Genomic DNA, 14,902 nt, shown 5'->3' with positions numbered 1-14,902 from the left:
TGTGGGTGACTCTGCCAATAGAGCACCCATCCAACGCTCAGACGTCCATGGGAATGGAGAGGGGTTGTGTGGTGATGCCCAGCTCCGACACCAGGGTAGCGTCCATTAAACTCTTGTCGGCCCCAGAGTCAATGGGCAGGTAGCTAAGAAATGGGCATTTTTAGATATACGGGGTAAAGTTGATAATTTCATAATCAGGACAGCAATCACTTTTGCAAGCTGCTCACACACAGCTCAGACAGATCCAGCTCAGAGAGGCCCACTCCATCTGCAGCAGATTTTATACTGAACAAAAATATAAATGCAACATGGAACAACTTCAAAGATTTTACTGACTTACAGTTCATATAAGGAAATCAGTCAATTAAAATAAATACAATAGCCCCTAATCTATGGATTTCACATGACTGGGCAGGGGTGCTTGGCAGCCAGGGCCAGCCAATCAGAATGAGTTTTTCCCCACCACAAAAGGGCTTTATTATAGACAGAACCCCCCACCCCCACCCTCCCCAGACAATCCCACAGGTAACCTGGGCTGGCGCGGTTACACGTGGTCTGCGGTTGTGAGGCCGCTTGGATGTACTGCCAAATTCTCTGAAACTACGTTGGAAGCAGCTTATTGTAGAGAAATGAGCATTCAATTCTCTGGCAGCATGACAATTGCACGCTCCCTCAAAACTTGAGACATCTGTGGCATTACATTTTAAAAGTGTCCTTTTATTGTCCCCAGCACAAGGTGCACCTATGTAATGATCATGCTGTTTAATCAGCTTCTTGATATCCCACACGTGTCAGGTGGATGGATTATCTTGCAAAGGAGAAATGCTCACTAATAGGGATGTAATCAATAAGCTTTTTGTGCATATGGAACATTTCTGAGAGCTTTTATTTCAGCTCATGAAACACGGGACCAACAATTTACATGTTGCATTTGTATTTTTGTTCAGTGTTATTTAGAATGGAATATGTATGTGTTTATGCAACAAATGTTTTCGCATCGTATTTTCCATATGCACAAAAAGCTTATTTCTCTCAAATTTGGTGGACAAATTTGTTTACATCCCTGTTAGTGAACATTTCTCCTTGGCCAAGATAATCCATCCACCTGACAGGTGTGGCATATCAAGAAGAATGTGTTCATTAGTGTTCAAAAACATATTATATTCTTATTTATAATAAGTGACTCCAAAGTGACACTACATTATTTTGCATTAATTTCTATTGGGCACAACATAAACTGAAACACAACCAAAACAAGCGTCAAATGTATCCAACAACTTTGTAGAGCCACAAGCTTGATGTGGTTATTGCGTGCTAGGAATATAGGACCAATTACTAAACTTTTGACTACTCTAAAGACCGACTCCCCCTAAAAAGCAACTTCTTGTTTTGAAAATGACCTATGTGGCATCGATATGAGACAGAAACATTTATTCTGGTGTCAAAATCTACTACAGTAAAAATAATAATTCTGATCATAAAGTCAGTCTCGTCCTAAACTGGGATTTGCGAGTTGAACAAAATGGTATGTCATGGAATGAAACCATAATGGTTTTCCTTGGATTGGGTTCATTTCAATCCTGCTTGACACAGCCGGCATCACCCAAGTAATCATCAATTGCATGCAACCCCATCGTAATGCCCATGGTCAATTTGGTTTGGCATTCGATATCGCTATGGGGCTAGTTAGGGACCATCAGTAAATGTTACTCACCACCTGGATTCGGTTTAATGTAGCAAAATGTGAAATGGTGTTTTTTACATTGGATAAAAGTAGAGACTCAGAGCTACAAAATGCTATATCATACACTGCATTTGAGGAACAATGGGAATGTAATTCTGCTTTGAAAGTTGGTCAACTTGTAAACTCACTTTTGAGAAAATCGCCTTTGAATGTTTTGGTATCTAGTGAAGAGCTCTTCTTTGTCTACACCCATTCAGCATCGTTCACACCCTGTTAAGCTTTAGCCCCACCCTTCTCGTTTCGCTCTCGAATCTCACACTTGATGCTCTGGCCGATGATTTATTTACCTCTGGATAACACGAAAACAGCCTAACCAGCTCCGCTGGCAACAGTTTCATTACACTTTTTTTTCTGACACCGGCCATATTCAACGGGTGTTGTACACACGTCTCGTTAGATAACAAACCAGTCAGCTAACGTTAGCTAGTTAACCTGTTGAGGGTAGTGGGCAGTATTGACACGGCTGGATAAAAAACGTACCCGATTTAATCTGGTTACTACTCCTGCCCAGTAACTAGAATATGCATATAATTATTGGCTTTGGATAGAAAACACTCCAAAGTTTCTAAAACTGTTTGAATGGTGTCTGTGAGTATAACAGAACTCAAATGGCAGGTCAAAACCTGAGAGATTCCTTTACAGGAAGTGGCCTGTCTGACCATTTATTGTCTTTCTTTGACATCTCTTTCAAAAACGTAGGATCTCTGCGGTAACGTGACACTTCCCACGGCTCCAATAGGCTCTCAGAGCCCGGGAAAAACCTGAATGTCGTCATTCCAGCCCCAGGCTGAAACACATTATCGCCTTTCTCAAGTGGCCGATCAAGGGACTGTGGGCTTAGGCGCGTGCACTGGCTGCCCCCGTCTTTGTGTTTTTTCCTCTGTTTGCCGAAAAGGAGATTCCCGGTCGGAATATTATCTCTTTTTTACAAGATAAATTGCATAAAAATGTATTTTAAACAGCGGTTGACATGCTTCGAAGTACGGTAATGGAATATTTATAATTTTTTTGTCACGAATTGCGCCATGCGCGTAACCCTGATTTACCATTTCGGATAGTTTCTGGAACGCTCGAACAAAACACCGCTATTTGGATATAACGATGGATTATTTGGGACCAAACCAACATTTGTTATTGAAGTAGAAGTCCTGGGAGTGCATTCTGATGAAGACAACAAAGGTAATAACATTTTTGTTATAGTAAATCTGATTTTGGTGAAGGCTAAACTTGCCGGGTGTCTAAATAGCTAGCCCGTGATGGCTGGGCTATGTACTTAGAATATTGCAAAATGTGCTTTCACCAAAAATCTATTTTAAAATTGGACATATCGAGTGCATAGAGGAGTTCTGTATCTATAATTCTTAAAATAATTGTTATGCTTTTTGTGAACGTTTATCGTGAGTAATTTAGTAAATTGTTAGTAAATTCCCCGGAAGTTTGCGGGGTGCTAGTTCTGAACGTCACATGCTAATGTAAAAAGCTGTTTTTTGATATAAATATGAACTTGATTGAACAAAACATGCATGTATTGTATAACATAATGTCCTAGGGTTGTCATCTGATGAAGATCATCAAAGGTTAGTGCTGCATTTAGCTGTCTTCTGGGTTTTTGTGACATTATATGCTAGCTTGAAAAATGGGTGTCTGATTATTTCTGGCTGGGTACTCTGCTGACATAATCTAATGTTTTGCTTTCGTTGTAAAGCCTTTTTGAAATCGGACAGTGTGGTTAGATTAACGAGAGTCTTGTCTTTAAATAGCTGTAAAATAGTCATATGTTTGAGAAATTGAAGTAATAGGATTTTTAAGGTATTTGAAAATCGCGCCACTGGATTACACTGGCTGTTGCGTAGGTGGGACGAATTCGTCCCGCCTAGCCCAGAGAGGTTAAACAACAATGAACAAAGTGCCAACACTGCCTAACATTATGCTCTAACTGGAAAAGCAAAAAGCTCTGGGAAACGAATAACGTCTGCTAGGGAGCCAGACAGCTGATGTTAGCTAGCTAGCTAACAGTACACTTTAGCTTACATTTACATTTACATTTTAGTCATTTAGCAGATGCTCTTATCCAGAGCGACTTACAGTAGTGAATGCTGGAGTTTAGAGCCAAATTAAATGTTTTAGCTGACTGTCTAAATAAATACGTAGGGGAGTGTACTGTACAGTATGTTAACTCTCTATGTATATTTTTCTGAGAGGATATTGTTGCATTCATGTTTTACCAAAACAGGTAAGATTTATCAAACTCACCCAAGCGGTGGACTTCAGCAGGGCAATGGCTTTCTACAGGACACTGCTAGCGGGCTACAGGCCACAGGCTTATCTTCTCAACGCTCCATCATCGGCAAGACGGCTACCATGCTGCCCCCATCTGGCTACCAACCCAGCTATGGCAATTACCAGAACTGCACCATTGTCCAGTCTCATCTGCCCTACTCCAATTACGGAACCTACGTCACGCTGGCGCCCAAAACCCTCATCTTCCCCGTCTTTGTTCAGGTTGGCTCTTTTGTTTTATTAATTTGTGTTATTACATGATCATGTTTTTCTTGAGCTGACTGGTGGGTCTGTTGGTGTTGTTGCTGTCAGTCATATTTGTCCCTTGGCTGAACTGATCAGATGCATGATTGGGTTGTCTGGATGAGAAGCAAGTAGAAGACTTTCAAACTGACAGCAGGGTAGTGTTTGAGGTGACGTTGTAGCAAAACATATCAAATTGTTGTGGAACACAAAGCGACAATGATTGTTTCTAATTTGACAAGTTCCAACAGTACCTCCCCATTTCTTCATTTTCGGGCCTAGTGAAGCATTAGTGAGATTCATGATTGTGATGGTGTAATGTTATTTAGCATCCGATTTAAACTCGACCTAAGAGGTTTGATTTCAGAGAGATAGAAACATTGACAAAATCATATCCTGTGTGCCTAACTTGGTAGAGCATGGTACTTGCAACACCAAGGATAGTGGGTTGATTCCCGCTGGGGCAAACCATACAAAGAATGTATTCGCGCATTACTGTAAGTCGCTTCGGATAAAAGAGTGTACTAAATGGCATATTCAGTATATATGATATAAATTCATGCATTATTAGCACAGGGGTGTTTACTGGTGTGTTTTCTCTTGTAGCCCCTGGAACTGTGTAGCAAGCGAACACTTCTTCTCTCAGAGGAGATGATCCTGCATGAGAGCCAGTACATGTCTATCAAGGTACAACGTCATTTCTCTTCTGTTGTGTTATTTACTTCACATTGTTGCTCTTCTACCTGTGTAATTACACTGTAATGACATAGTTAGATTATTACATAATAGTTTTGCCGTAGCTTTGTAATTGCACAGCAATGAAGTTGAGTGGTTCTTGTTTTTACACCAGTGGAATAAGGAACAGTCCCTATTCTTCTTGTGCAATTTAAAAAAAAGAAACTCAGTTTCTATTCAATTATAACACAATTACTGAATTACCATTGTAATACCAAGTAACTTAATGTTAGAATAATGACCACATAAGGTATGCACAACAATTAACATTGACATTTCCTACAAATACGCCTTTTTTCTTTAGTCTTGGAATTTGTTGAATAGTTGTATTTCCTACATTATAGGTCTGCCTTTGCACCAGAGTCATTTTTCAGCACAAATGTACATTTTCTCTGTCAGGTTTCTAGTTTGCTCCAGTGACACCCCATAGAGAGATGCAGTATTATTAGGACGGATTAAACATTACCTGGTAAAAGCCAGATCCATATCACTGAACAATGTATGAGAAATGGAATGCTATGCCTATGTCCCAAATGCCATCCTATTCCCTACGTAGTGCACTACTTTTGACCAAGTCACGTAGGGCATTGGTCAAAAGTAGTGCACTATAAAGGGAATATGGTGCCATTTCGGATGGAATGATATGGGTCTCTTTAATGGTGATGTAGGATACACAGAACTTGATATAGTTACTTCTCAGATACAGACTGACGGTTTATGATAAATTAATACAAATGTGTGCTGCCTTTTCACCAAGAAGAAAGGAGATGGCTGGATTTGATGTGTCTTACAGTAAACTCAGCAAAAAAGTAACGTCCCTTTTTCAGGACCCTGTCTTTCAAAGAAAATTCGTAAAAATCCAAATAACTTCACAGATCTTCATTGTAAAGTGTTTAAATTCTTATGGATGGTGGCAGTATTGAGTAGCTTGGATGACTGACGTACCCAGAGTAAACTGCCTGCTACTCACGCCCAGAAAATAAGATATGCATATTATTAGTAGATTTGGATAGAAAACACTCTGAAGTTTCTAAAACTGTTTGAATGATGTCTGTGAGTATAACAGAACTCATATGGCAGGCAAAAACCTGAGAAAGAATCCAAACAGGAAGTGGTTTGTGGTTTTTCAAGTGATTCAAGGATTTCTCTGGTTGAAACCTTATTGCGGATTTATGATAAAAACATCCTAAAGATTCATTCTATACATCGTTGACATGTTTCTACGAACTGTAATGGAATTTTTTGAGTTTTCGTCTGACCTGCGCGTCGTGAATTTGGATTTGTGAACTGAAGGCGCGAACAAAAAGGAGGTTTTTGGACATAAAGGATGGACTTTATCGAACAAAACAAACATTTATTGTTGAACTGGGATTCTTGGGAGTGCATTCTGATGAAGATCATCAAAGGTAAGGGAATATTTATAATGCTATTTCTGACTATTGTTGACTCCAACATGGCGGATATATTGTATGGCATGTTTTTGTGTTTGAGTGCCGTACTCAGATTATTGCATAGTGTGCTTTTTCGGTAAAGCTTTTTTGAAATCTGACACAGCAGTTACATTAAGGAAAAGTTTATCTAAAGTTCCATGCATAACACTTGTATTTTCATCAAGATTTCTGATGAGTATTTCTGTAAATTGATGTGGCTCTCTGCAAAATCACCGGATGTTTTGGAGGCAAAACATTACTGAACATAACGCGCCAATGAAAACTGAGATTGTTGGATATAAATATGAACTTTATCGAACAAAACATACATGTATTGTGTAACATGAAGTCCTATGAGTATCATCTGATGAAGATCATCAAAGGTTAGTGATTAATTTTATCTCTATTTCTGCTTTTTGTGACTCCTCTCTTTGGCTGGAAAATGGCTGTGTTTTTTTTGTGTATAGGCTCTGACCTAACATAATCATATGGTTTGCTTTCGCCGTAAAGCCTTTTTGAAATCAGACACTATGGCTGGATTAACAAGAACTAAAACTTTAAAATGGTGTATAATACTTGTATGTTTGAGGAATTTTAATTATGAGATTTGTGTTGTTTTGAATTTGGCGCCCTGCACTTTCACTGGCTGTTGTCATATCGATCCCGCTAACGGGATTCAAGTCATAAGACGTTTTTTGCCCAGGGTCTCTGCTCATCTGTGTGAACGTGCCTTAGGCATGCTGCAAGGAGGCATGACGACTGCAGATGTGGCCAGGGCAAAAAATGGCAATGTCCGTACTATGAGACGCCAAAGACAGCGCTACAGGGAGACAGGACGGACAGCTGATTGTCCTCGCAGTGGCAGGCCACGTGTAACAACACCTGCACAGGATCGGTGCATTCAAACATCACACCTGCGGGACAGGTACAGGATGGCAACAACAACTGCTCGAGTTACACCAGGAATGCACAATCCCTCCATCAGTGCTCAGACTGTCCGCAACAGGCTGAGAGAGGCTGGACTGAGGGCTTGTAGGCCTGTTGTAAGGCAGGTCCTCACCAGACATCACTGGCAACAACGTCGCCTATGGGCACAAACCCATCGTCGGTGGACCAGACAGGACTGGCAAAAAGTGCTCTTCACTGGCGAGTTGCGGTTTTGTCTCACCAGGGGTGATGGTCGGATTCACGTTTATCGTCGAAGGAATGAGCGTTACACCGAGGCCTGTACTCTGAAGCGGGATCAATTTGGAGATGGAGGATCCGTCATGGTCTGGGACGGTGTGTCACAGCATCATCGGAGTGAGCTTGTCATCATTGCAGGCAGTCTCAACTCTGTGCGTTACAGGGAAGACATCCTCCTCCCTCATGTGGTACCCTTCCTGCAGGCTCATCCTGACATGACCCTCCAGCATGACAATGCCACCAGCCGTACGCTTGTTCTGTGTGTGATTTCCTGCAAGACAGGAATGTCAGTGTTCTGCATGGCCAGTGAAGAGCCCGGATCTCAATCCGATTGAGCACATCTGGGACCTGTTGGATTGGAGGGTGGGGTCTAGGGCTATTCCCCCCAGAAATGTCTGGGAACTTGCAGGTGCCTTGGTGGAAGAGTGGGGTAACATCTCACAGCAAGAACTGGCAAATCTGGTGCAGTCCATGAGGAGGAGATGCACTGCAGTACTTATTGCAGCTGGTGGCCACACCAGATACTGACTGTTACTTTTGATTTTGACCCCCCCTTTGTTCAGGGACACACTATTCCATTTCTGTTAGTCACATGTCTGTGGAACTTGTTCAGTTTATGTCTCAGTTGTTGAATCTTGTTATGTTCATACAAATATTTACACGTTAAGTTTGCTGAAAATAAACGCAGTTGACAGTGAGAGGACGTTTCTTTTTTTGTTGAGTTTACATTTTATGGTCCTTATTGATTTAGTTTATAATAACTTTTTATTAGCCGGGATAGTCCACTGAGTAACACTTGCCACTGTTTGCCACTGTTTTTAAGTTAGGCATATTGTCTCAGCTTTGCTTTGCTTCTCTTCAGCAGTGCGCAGATGTATATATTTCATAGTTCTGTTATTTTTTTAAATGTTATACTATACTGTACTATACATTACTACAGTCAGGTCCATAATTATTGACACCATTGATAAAGATGAGCAAAATAGACGGCATAAAATAAATAATACAAATGCTGTGCTATATTGCATGCAACAACAAAAAGGGTATTTTATACTACTACAATTGCTTAGAGACAGATTTTGTATCAAAATTATCGCCAACCCTGTTTTCAGTAATCCAGCACCCTGACAGCACTGAGCCTTTTTCTAAAATGTTTTATGAGATTAGAGAACACTCTATACAGAATCTTTCCAGATCCTTGATATTCTTTGTCTGTGCTTATGGACTGCCCTCTCTTATTCAAACCACAGGTTTCAATGGGGTTCAAGTCCGGAGACTGAGATGGCAAAAGAGTACCACAGTATGAGTCATAATGCCCATTAAACCTAGCGGTCAAACAAGGAAATAGTTCCAATGGTTTTTCCACCATTCGTTTTTCCCAAAGGGGATTTTAGAAACTCATAAAATAAGGGTTGTGTTTCGTGTAGGCTTACCCTGGCGTGACGTTTTGATAACTGTGTAAATCTCTCGAGTACAAGGTGACTTTCATCACGCGTTCTCTTTAATTTCAAACTTTCCTACAAGTTATTTTGGCTGCTGTATTTAACATTCAGCAAACAAGAGCAAACTTGCATCCCTCTTCGAAAAGTCTAGTAGTATAAGAAAGACAAAAAAAATGCTACTCATTTCCTCATGCACGTTGTGCAGTATGGGGGGGACCCGAAAAAACACAAACAAAGGCTCCAAAAACACCAAAATACAGTGCATTCAGAAAGCATTCAGACCCCTTAACTTTGCAATCTTTAGGGATCTCAGACGATACAAAAGAGAGTTTGAACAGGCTAGTAATAGGGGTTGCAACAATTGCAGAGGATAATTTAAGAGAGAGAGGGTCCAGATTGGCTAGCCCAGCTGATTTGTAGGGGTCCAGATTTTGCAGCTCTTTCAGAACATCAGCTATTTTGGATTAGGGTGAAGGAGAAATGGGGGAGGCTTGGACAAGTTGCTGTGGGGGGTACAGAGTTGTTGACCGGGGTAGGGGTAGCCAGGTGGAAAGCATGGCCAGCCGTAGAGAAATGCTTATTGAAATTCTCAATTATAGTGGATTTATCGGTGGTAACAGTGTTTCCTAGCCTCAGAGCAGTGGGCAGCTGGGAGGAGGTGCTCTTTCTCTCCATGGACTTTACAGTGTCCCAGAACTTTTTGGAGTTTGCGCTACAGGATGCAAATGTCTGTTTGAAAAAACTATCCTTTGCTTTCCCAGCTGCCTGTGTATATTGGTTCCTAACTTCCCTGAAAAGTTGCATATTGCGGGGGCTATTCGATGCTAATGCAGTACGCCACAGGATGTTTTTGTGCTGGTCAAGGGAAGTCAAGTCTGGAGTGAACCAAGGGCTATATCTGTTCTTAGTTCTACATTTTTTGAATGGGGCATGCTTATTTAAGATGGTGAGGAAAGCACTTTTAAAGAGTAACCAGGCATCCTCTAATGACGGAATGAAGTCAATGTCCTTCCAGGATACCTGGGCCAGGTCGATTAGAAAGGCCTGCTTGCTTTAGTGTTTTAGGGAGCGTTTGACCGGGGACCCATTAGGGACGCAGGCAATGATCGCTGAGACTTATGTCAATGTGATATTTCAGTTAGAATTTTTTTTATACATTTGCTCAAGTTTTTAAAAATCTGGTTTTGCTTTGTTATTATGGGGTATTGTGTGTAGATTGATAAGGGAAAAAAATATGTAATCAATTGCAGAATAAGTCTGTAACATATATTTTTTTTAAAGTCAAGGGGTCTGAATACTTTCAGAATTCATAAGCATTCACATCCCTGTTAAAATTACCTTTGGCAGTGATTACAGCTGTGAGTCTTTCTGGGTAAGTCTGTTAGAGCTTTGCACATCTGGATTGTACAATATTTGAACGTTATTCTTTAAAAAAATGTCAAGTTTAAGTTGGTTGTTGATGACTGCTAGATCTTCAAGCAGATTTAAGGCAAAATTGTAACTAAGTTTTGGAAAGAAACTCTTGTGTATATTTGGCCTTGTTAGGTTATTGTTCTACTGAAAGGTGAATTTGTCTCCCAGTGTCTGTTGGAAAGCAGAGTGAACTAAGGATTTTGCCTGTGCTTAGCTCTATTCCGTTTCTTTTTATTAAAAAACTCCCTTGTCGATGACAAGCATACTCATAACATGATGCAGCCACCAGCATGCTTGAAATTATGAACAGTGGTACTCATTGATGTGTTTGGAAGGATGCCTGTATCTTTGTAGTGACTGGGTGTATTGATACACCAGCCAAAGTGTAATTAATAACTTCACCATTCTCAAAGGGATATTCAATGTCTGCTTTGTTTTTCATTTTTATCCATCTACCAATAGGTTCCTTTCTTTGCGAGGAATTGGAAAACTTCCCTGGTCTTTGTGGTTGAATTAGTGTTTGAAATTCACTGCTTGAATGAGGGACCTTACAGATAATTGATTGTGTGGGGTACAGAGATGAGGTAGTCATTCAAAAATCATGTTAAACACTATTATTGCACACACAGTCCATGCAACTTATTATGTGAGTTGTTAAGCAAATGTTTACTCCTGAACTTATTTAGGCTTGCCATAACAATGGGGTTGAACATTTATTGACTCAAGACATTTCAGCATTTAATTTTTAATTAATTTGTCAACATTTCTAAAAACATAATTCCACTTTGACATTATGGGGTATTGTGTGTAGGCCAGTGACACAAAATCTCAATTTAATCCGTTTTGAATTCAGGCTGTAACAACAAAATGTGGAAAAAGTCAAAGGGTGTGAATATTTTCTGAAGGCACTGAAGCTACAGCCCTGGATGGGTTTGACTTTGAAAACCAGAAGCATATGCAGAAAAGTACCTGATACCTACGGTAGAATATGGTGGTGGCTATTTTGCTTCCACTGGTCCTGGGGCCATTGTTAAGGTCAACAACATCATGAACTTTACCAAGTACCAGGAGGTTTTAGCCAAACACCTGGTTGCCTCTGCCAGGAGGATGACACACTTGTGGCAAAGTATCTTCCAGGAAGACACTAACCCCAAGCACTAATCAATATCCACAAAGAAAATTGTTAATTGACCACAAAAATCTACATTTTGCAATGGCTATCTCAGTCCCTGGACTTGAACACTGTAGAAAACATGTGGTTTGAATAGAAGACAGCAGCCGTAAGAGCAAACAAAGGATTTCAAGGATCTGGAAAGATCCTGTATGAAGGAATGTTATAAATTGATTTGCATTTTAATGAGGGAAATAAGTATTTGACCCCCTCTCAATCAGAAAGATTTCTGGCTCCCAGGTGTCTTTTATACAGGTAACAAGCTGAGATTAGGAGCACACTCTTAATAAAGGGAGTGCTCCTAATCTCAGTTTGTTACCTGTATAAAAGACACCTGTCCACAGAAGCAATCAATCAATCAATCAGATTCCAAAGTCTCTACCATGGCCAAGACCAAAGAGCTCTCCAAGGATGTCAGGGACAAGATTGTAGACCTACACAAGGCTGGAATGGGCTACAAGACCATCGCCAAGCAGCTTGGTGAGAAGGTGACAACAGTTGGTGCAATTATTCGCAAATGGAAGAAACACAAAATAACTGTCAATCTCCCTCGGCCTGGGGCTCCATACAAGATCTCACTTCGTGGAGTTGCAATGATCATGGGAACGGTGAGGAATCAGCCCAGAACTACACGGGAGGATCTTGTCAATGATCTCAAGGCAGCTGGGACCATAGTCACCAAGAAAACAATTGGTAACACACAACGCCATGAAGGACTGAAATCCTGCAGCGGCCGCGAGGTCCCCCTTCTCAAGAAAGCACATATACATGCCCGTCTGAAGTTTGCCAATGAACATCTGAATGATTCAGAGGACGACTGGGTGAAAGTGTTGTGGTCAGATCAGACCAAAATGGAGCTCTTTGGCATCAACTCAACTCGCCGTGTTTGGAGGAGGAGGAATGCTGCCTATGACCCCTAGAACACCATCCCACCGTCAAACATGGAGGTGGAAACATTATGCATAAGGGGTGTTTTTCTGCTAAGGGGACAGGACAACTTCACTGCATCAAAGGGACGATGGACGGGGCCATGTACCGTCAAATCTTGGGTGAGAACCTCCTTCCCTCAGCCAGGGCATTGAAAATGGGTCGTGGATGGGTATTCCAGCATGACAATGACCCAGAACACACGGCCAAGGCAACAAAGGAGTGGCTCAAGAAGAAGCACATTAAGGTCCTGGAGTGGCCTAGCCAGTCTCCAGACCTTAATCCCATAGAAAATCTGTGGAGGGAGCTGAAGGTTCGAGTTGTCAAACGTCAGCCTCGAAACCTTAATGACTTGGAGAAGATCTGCAAAGAGGAGTGGGACAAAATCCCTCCTGAGATGTGTGCAAACCTGGTGGCCAACTACAAGAAACGTCTGACCTCTGTGATTGCCAACAAGGGTTTTGCCACCAAGTACTAAGTCATGTTTTGCAGATGGGTCAAATACTTTTTTCCCTCACTGTACTTGTTAAACAAAATCTCCTTGTCTGAGCAATTGTATTAGTATAAAATAATGTACTTTCCCCATTCCTTTGTTGAATTATAATAATATAGCTCAGTATTTGTATTATGGATGGACTTTCCAAATAAAGTGTTACCATTTCTTTTATACAGTCTTTTTTTTGCTGATCTTTTCAAGGGTGCCAATTTAATTATGGAGCTGACTGAATGTACACTGAACAAAAATATAAAATGCAACATGTAAAGTGTAGTCCCATGTTTCATAAGCTGAAATAAAAATTCCTGAAATGTTCCAAAGACCCACAAAATTATAAATACATTTTGTGCACAAATTTGTTTACATCCCTGTTAGTGAGCATTTCTCGTTTGCCAAGATAATCCATCCATCTGACAGGTCTGGCAAATCAAGAAGTTGATTAAATAGCATGATCATTACACAGGTGCACCTTGTGCTTGGGACAATAAAAGGCCACTCTAAAATCTGCAGTTTTGTCATACAACACAATGCCCCAGATGTCTCAAGTTGAGGGAGAGTGCAATTGGCATCTGTCCAACAGATCCGTTGCCAGAGAATTCAATGTTAATTTCTCCAACATATACCAGCGCCAACCTTGTTTTAGAGTATTTGGCAGTACATCCAACCAGCATCACAACCGCAGACCATGTGTAACAACGCCAGCCCAGGACATCCACATCCAGCTTCTTCACCTGCGGGATCATCTGAGACCAGCCACCCGGACAGCTGATGAAACTGTGGGTTTGCCCGATCGACTTTCTGCAAAAACTGTCAGAAACTGTCTAAGGGAAACTCATGTGTGCTCGTTGTCCTCACCAGGGTCTTCACCTGACTGCAGTTAGACTTCATAACCATCTTGGCACAGATGTACCAGGCAGATGGCATACGGTGTGTATGGCGTTGTGTGGGTGAGCGGTTTGCTGATGTCAACGTTGTGAACAGAGGTGTCCTGTGGTGGCGCTGGGGTTATGGTGTGGGCAGGCATAAGCTATGGACAATGAACACAATTGCATTTTATTGATGGCAATTTGAATGTACAGTGATACCGTGACGATATCCTGAGGCTCATTGTCATGCCATTCATCTGCCCCATCACCTCATGTTTGAGCATGATAATGCACGGCTCCATGTAGCAAGGATCTATACACAATTTCTGGAAGCTGAAAATGACCCAGTTCTTCCATGGCCTTCATACTCAGACATGTCACCCTTTGAGCACGTTTGGGATGCTCTGAATCGACGTGTGTACGACAACGTGTTCCAGTTCCAGCCAATATCAGGCAACTTCGCACAACCATTAAAAAAGAGTGGGACAACATTCCACAGGTCACAATCAACATCATGATCAACTCTATGTGAAGGAGATCTGTCACGCTGCATGAGGCAAATTACTGGTTTTCTGATCAACGCCCCTACCTTTTTTCAAGGTATCTGTGACCAACTGAAGCATCTCTGTATTCCCAGTCATATGAAATCCATACATTGGGGCCTAATGAATTCATTTAAATTGACTGATTTCCTAATGTGAACTGTAACTGTGTTTTATTTTTGTTCTGTGTACTACGCTCTGTGACTCAGTGCCTTGCCCTCTGTCTCCCCCTGAAGGTGACATTGCTCATTTACACAGACCTGATGCTGCTGACCAGGGAGGATGAGGCAGGCCACTGTAATGTGCTGCAGAGCCCCCTGTACCTCCAACAGCTCCACCTGCGAGATGGTGAGCACACACACACACACACACACACACACACACACACACACACACACACACACACACACACACACACACACACACAC

The 14,902-nt window shown here is 41.4% G+C and overlaps 1 protein-coding gene across 2 annotated transcripts in view; it reads left to right on the top strand.

The window, feature by feature from the left end:
* The window catches only part of rgs3b (regulator of G protein signaling 3b), a 103,750-nt gene that overhangs the window by 43,194 nt on the left and 45,654 nt on the right, over positions 1-14,902 (top strand). For both annotated transcript variants that reach the window (XM_045708483.1, XM_045708484.1), the window contains exons 6-8: positions 3,978-4,246; positions 4,874-4,954; positions 14,711-14,822. In XM_045708483.1, coding sequence (XP_045564439.1) covers positions 3,978-4,246; positions 4,874-4,954; positions 14,711-14,822 — 462 coding nt within the window. The remainder of the gene's footprint in view (positions 1-3,977; positions 4,247-4,873; positions 4,955-14,710; positions 14,823-14,902) is intronic.

Source organism: Salmo salar, chromosome ssa26 (assembly GCF_905237065.1).
Source record: "Salmo salar chromosome ssa26, Ssal_v3.1, whole genome shotgun sequence".
Taxonomy (NCBI): Eukaryota; Metazoa; Chordata; class Actinopteri; order Salmoniformes; family Salmonidae; genus Salmo; species Salmo salar.
Note: the sequence above shows the minus strand (reverse complement) of the source record. Positions and strands in the feature narration are given on the sequence as shown.